This window comes from Ranitomeya variabilis, chromosome 2 (assembly GCF_051348905.1).
Source record: "Ranitomeya variabilis isolate aRanVar5 chromosome 2, aRanVar5.hap1, whole genome shotgun sequence".
In the NCBI taxonomy this organism is placed as follows: domain Eukaryota; kingdom Metazoa; phylum Chordata; class Amphibia; order Anura; family Dendrobatidae; genus Ranitomeya; species Ranitomeya variabilis.
Window position 1 is genome coordinate 525,625,122 of NC_135233.1, and position 6,603 is coordinate 525,631,724.

At 37.6% G+C, this 6,603-nt stretch overlaps 1 protein-coding gene across 1 annotated transcript; it reads right to left on the reverse strand.

The window, feature by feature from the left end:
- Positions 1 to 519: 519 nt before the first annotated feature.
- LOC143803869 (posterior protein-like) lies at positions 520 to 4,137 on the reverse strand. The gene has a single exon (XM_077281631.1). The coding sequence runs from the start codon at positions 4,135 to 4,137 to the stop codon at positions 2,509 to 2,511; it is 1,629 nt and encodes a 542-aa protein (XP_077137746.1). The 3' UTR covers positions 520 to 2,508.
- Positions 4,138 to 6,603: the final 2,466 nt, after the last annotated feature.

Below are 6,603 nucleotides of genomic sequence, written 5' to 3' on the forward strand. Positions count from 1 at the left end.
ATACAAGCCATGACTCCACCCTTGCTTCTGGTATCTTCTGTGGCAAATGTCCAATCGTCTTCTGGCAATGTGAACACTGTCATTGGCTGCAGTAATCATCACCTTCTTGCAGATGGCATCCTCATACTTGGGAAGAAAGTTCTTGTGTAGGACAGGTTAAACTCAATTTGGGCTGGCTCCAACATGTCCATTCAAAGAACAATGGTTTATCACCCAAACACCACAGGCATTGTATATCAATATACATATCCATAGGCCGAAGACAGGATGTCTATCTCAGGACCACTGGCTTATAATGGAAACCCACAGGAGTTGTGTACATATGTAGATAATGATGGGTCACAAACAGGACAGAGGCTATTCATTCAAGATTTTCACAGTGTACACCTATATCCTCCATTAGGCTTTAGGGCCAATATTCATTCAGTATGTAGATGAACCTCTGCCTTATCACTAAAACAAGGGACATCACACAAAAGAACACAGGCCTGACTGCAAAATATGTTTTACAGTCTTGTATCTGGTTTATCTCATAATTCAATATATCTCAGTGATTTCTATGATACGTGCATTGTTCATGTTGTCTCCAACATACGCCCCTTTGTGTCTGAATGACACATAACTTGTAAGAGTCTACCATTCCATAATCCTCTTCACCACTGTAGTCAATTCTTCTTAGGGCAAGGAGTCTTGACACATTCACTTCACAATCTGTCAACATTCACTCAAAAAAAATTAACTTTGTTATAGCTTGATTTCTATTCCCACTAGGATTTTCCTATTTTGTTTCATTCTGGAATCATACAGTCTTTCCTACTGTGCCCTCTTCTGTCACAGTTCTCAGATACTACAATTTCCTCTAACTCAATGGGACTTTGTACATTTTGTCTCCCATGATGCAATTTTAACAGCGGTTTGTTCATTCACATTTAACACCTGAATCGTCTTATATAAGTAACAGGTTATATAGCACATGTATATTTTACAGCAGGGACAAAATTAGAAAAATAATGAGTAGTACAAAAAATCAGAAGTAGCAGGGAAAAATTAGAAAAATAATGAATAGTACAAAAAATCAGATGGATTAAATAATTCAGAATGCCGTTTGCTGCATTTGAATGACAAAATATTACCCCCCACCAATAACCCTTAGCATTGTTTTCCAATAGATGGGTAACCTCCTTTAATTCATTTTGATCATGATGTTTGCTAGTCATACTTTTAGATAATCCCCTTGTGCTTTGAATATATCTAATAAATTCAGAACATGAATAGTTTACAACAATATATCACATGCGACTCATGCTGCCAATGTAGACTCTGCTGCTGCACATGGTATCAGTATATGAGGGGTATCCAATGCCCGGTTAAACATGGCCTTTCACGAGTTTTTAGATACAGGTTAATCCATGTCAAGAAGATGTTCCATAAAACTTGTTTATGAATCAAATTGCCATCAAATCATAGCTCATCCAGGATGCAAATTTATGCTCCATCATAGATCCTGGAAATAAAGAACAAGAGCAGTATCAGATTCTTAGCAGTTGTAATCTATATATTGTTTCTTTTACAAGAATAAAAAAAATAAATAAATATCAAACGTGTAAAAATAAATAAATTCCAAAATATAAAATCTTAATTACAAAAATTTGAACACCATTGCATTTATGGTATTGCATGGTAATTGTTACACTTACGCCCCTTTGATACCAAATCTTGGTATCAAACAAAAAGAAAGGGAGAGAAAAAACAAAAAAATAGAATTTAAATGTGAGGTAAGAAAATTTTCAAAATAATGATTCTGGATGTAAAAAAAAAATTCTGAGCAGCAAGAATATTTAAAAGAAAAAATAATAATACTGTGATTCAATGCATTGCACAGGCCGACATAAAACAGACAAACATAAAACAATTAGGGCAACTCAACTTTATATCTGTCTCATGAGTACTAAAGATGAACAAAGTGGTCAAGGCTGGATCTGCAGATTTCATATAGAAACCTCAGCTTTACACTAGTTGGCACTATCATGTAAATTAACCATCCAACTTCAGGTGCTGATTGAAGACTATTACCTGTGAAACAAGATAAAGAACATACATACACAACAAACAATCATGCATTAGGTAAATACAATACACAGTCATCACAATGGGACGACTACTCGTTTAATTGTTTGCAAACAATTACTTAAACCTTTAACTTTGAGCTCATTGTCTAAACCACGTGGATTTAAATTTGGCCTTATGAATGCATTCATGTAGTTAATTATTACAGAGAAATAGCCTGTTTCATTTATGGATACAGTGCTGTATATGGCCTGTTGAACAAAACACATTGGTTAATCTCCTTGCTTTAATATCACGTGATACATGGTCTCCAGTCTAAAAAGAAACACAGACATAGTTAGAACACAAATTCAAACCATACACAAAACATAACTTTATCCCGTCCATTATCCATATGCTAATTGATTCACATCTAACATGGCAGCCAAAGTCCCTCTATGTTTACCTAACCATATTGGCAAATGGTGCTGGGCAGTTTAGCAACAGCGGTAGGGCAATTTGTGACCAACTCCAAAATAACCAGAATGGTAGAGATACCCATGGATCGACCATAGGGATATTAGCACCTTCCTTTTGTTGTTTATTATGTGACATCTGGCGTTTTCCTGTCTTACTTTTGTCATTTGGGCTCCGCAATGTTTCTGGTTTTGGTGCATTTGTATCAGGGTCAGTTTCTACATTACCTATCTCCTCACATGTCTCTATGAACTCTGTGTTGTAGGAGATACTTTCCTCTTCAGTTTCTACACTATCAATTTCTTGGTGCAACAAATGACTTTTTCTTTCTGGGTACATGTTAGGTGTATTACAATACCGTTTAATGTGTCCTGGTTGACCACATTTATAACAATACCTAACATATCCTTGCCTCCTGGGTCTGTATACAGCAGATACATTTTCCGACGGTTCATATTGCTCTTTAGACTCATTACACCAGTCCCTAAGTATATTCACAAAGTTTTCATAGGAGCTAGTATTCCTTAGAGTCATTCTTGTGGCGTAATCTACATTGCAATGATTTGCCATTGAACATAGGAAATTAGCATCATCCTGAGACATTTCCAGACAGTTGTAAACAGTCCTATATAGGGACAGATAATTATTACAAAAGAGCAACGGATCATCATATCGCCTGAATCTGGTCATTGCTAGGGCATTTTCACCTCTAATGTCTCGTCCACCTATGATGCGTTGTAATTCCTTCCTTCTTATCTCTGCACCATTACAACCATCACCCATTTGTTCTGTTTTTAGTTGCCCTGCAATTGGCCCTGGAAGCCAAACTTGTAATAGAGACCAAGCATTTTTATTGTTCAGATTATACTGTTGGACAACATGTTCAAATCTATTGGACAGAATGACTGGAGAAATATGTGACTCAAATTTACCAAGAAGTTGACACAGATGAAGCTTCTCAGAAATAGTGAGCAATGGAGAATTATCAATCAATGGAGATCTATATCCGGCATCCATTGTACCCTCATTAGAAAGAGTACATACATTGACTGTCTCAGTGCTGCATTTCTCTGACGCAAGTGACTGTATACATTGCTCTTTGTTATGTAATTGACAATTAGCTTTATCCAGTTGACCCTCCAGTGTTGCAATTAACTTCTCCATTTGACTATTTTTCAGTTCTAAAGAATAAACCTGAGCAGCATGTGAAGTGAGGCTCAGTCTACACTCCTTCAATTGTTCCTCCAACTGTCTATTTCTCACAGCTAATTCATTTACATCTGATTGCAAACCATGTATTTTACTAGCTGTTTTATCAGAAATTCCAATAACAGAATCACTAATTTTGTCTATATCCTCCTTGATTTGTATCTTTTGCATCAAATAACTTGCTTCTTTTAATTCAGCCAACTCTTTCATCTTCAGCAACACTGAGATTTCATTGCTTAACTTTTCCTTTTTCAAATTCTTGCTCAGCACTTTACTATTCAACTTATTATTAAAGATTTTACATTGGGCTATCAAGTCATTGTACTGGTCTTCCAAAGATTTATCGACACTGACATGGTAAACAGCAGAGGCATACTTCATCACAAACTTTTCCACAAACTCCATTTTCAGCAACAAACTGCAAATACTTTACAAAACAAAATTACAAAGTGAAAAGAACTAAAAACTAGACCTTACACTACAATCTTCCCAAAAGTCTAAACTCTTTGCTCCAATACTACTACACTTAGAAAACACAGATCCAATTCTGATCTAAAATACTGTCCTATCTACAAAAGATATTTCTCTTTTGCTAAATGCATTCAACAACAAACTGTCAATACAACACAATATACACAAGCACACAAAATAATCTTCAAGGAAATTCTTTACTCACCAATATTTCTTTTAAATCAAGATCCAGACTCCTCGATTCTTTGGATTCCACACTTTTTCCAAATGTGAAATAAAGCAGATTAATTTCTTGCGGATTCTCTGTGGAATTTAATCACAGTCCCATCTGGGGTGCCAAATGTAGAATCTGCTGAGTTTTGGGGTGCCAGTTAATACTAATTAACAAGAACTACTGGATCTTTAAAAGGGGGTTTATTACAAACAGGGTATTTACAATGACATACATAAGGGAAGTCTAACTAAGGGACAAGGGTAAATTAAAGGGAAAAGGTAATGGGAGAGGGTAGAGGAAACTGGGATGTGGGAAGGAGAGAGGATCATAACTGATCCTTACATATATATTAAACCAATACACATCCACACCCACATACAAGCCATGACTCCACCCTTGCTTCTGGTATCTTCTGTGGCAAATGTCCAATCGTCTTCTGGCAATGTGAACACTGTCATTGGCTGCAGTAATCATCACCTTCTTGCAGATGGCATCCTCATACTTGGGAAGAAAGTTCTTGTGTAGGACAGGTTAAACTCAATTTGGGCTGGCTCCAACATGTCCATTCAAAGAACAATGGTTTATCACCCAAACACCACAGGCATTGTATATCAATATACATATCCATAGGCTGAAGACAGGATGTCTATCTCAGGACCACTGGCTTATAATGGAAACCCACAGGAGTTGTGTACATATGTAGATAATGATGGGTCACAAACAGGACAGAGGCTATTCATTCAAGATTTTCACAGTGTACACCTATATCCTCCATTAGGCTTTAGGGCCAATATTCATTCAGTATGTAGATGAACCTCTGCCTTATCACTAAAACAAGGGACATCACACAAAAGAACACAGGCCTGACTGCAAAATATGTTTTACAGTCTTGTATCTGGTTTATCTCATAATTCAATATATCTCAGTGATTTCTATGATACGTGCATTGTTCATGTTGTCTCCAACAAGGGGACAGTACAAAGACCTTTCTGATGATCTTTTTAATCATAGACCTGAGACAGGGACAAGGGGGCATCCTCTACGTCTGGAGGAAAGAAGGTTTAAAGGGCCACTGTCACCCCCCTCCAGCCTGGAATCCCAGCCCCGCACTGTGTGTTATGCATTATGCACAGTGCGGGGCTGGGATTCCAAAGGTGGGTGGCCGCACTGCCCGCACAGGCGCAGTCTGCAAGCCTGGCTGGGACGTCAGACGGCCAGAGCTTACTGCGCCTGCGCAGCACAGTAGTACACAGCGCAGGCGCCGGTTTTGAAACGTAAACAGCGCTGAGGGGGCGGCGCCGAAAGACCATGAAGACTGGAGTGACGGCAGAGGAGCGGTTCGAGCTGGGGAGTGATGACCCGCCTCCCTGGCTAGAGACCGGAATTGTGGCTAAGTATCAAATCGCTTTATTTTGGGTATACTTGAACCTAAATCTAAAAGAGCCACCTTGTTAGAATGCAGCATTACTGCTGCACAAGGTGGCTCTTTTAGTTTATAACGGCTGGAGGGGGGTGACAGTGGCCCTTTAAGCATAATAACAGACGCAGATTATTTACTGTAAGAGCAGTGAGACTATGGAACTCTCTGCCGTATGATGTTGTAATGAGTGTTTCATTACTTAAATTTAAGAGGGGACTGGATACCTTTCTTGAAAAGTATAATGTTACAGGTTATATATACTAGATTCCTTGATAGGGTGTTGATCCAGGGAACTAGTCTGATTGCAGTATGTGAAGTCGGGAAGGAATTTTTTTCCCCAATGTGGAGCTTACTCTTTGCCACATGTTTTTTTTTTGCCTTCCTCTGGATCAACATGTTAGGGCAAGTTAGGTTAGGCTATGGGTTGAACTAGATGGACTTAAAGTCTTCCTTCAACTTTAATAACTATGTTACTATAAGAATCTGCATATATAAGTGATTCTCACCAAATAAGAATATCATCAAAAAGTTAATTTAAGTTCTTCAATACAAAAAGTGAAACTCATACATTATATAGATATTATATAGAGTCATTACTGTAAGCCATAATCATCAACATTAATAGAAATAAACACTTGACATAGATCACTCTGTTTGTAATGACTCTATATACTGTATGAGTTTCACTTTTTGCATTGAAGAACTGAAATAAATTAACTTTTTGATGATATTCTAATTTTGTGAGAACCACTTGTAAATAGAGAAT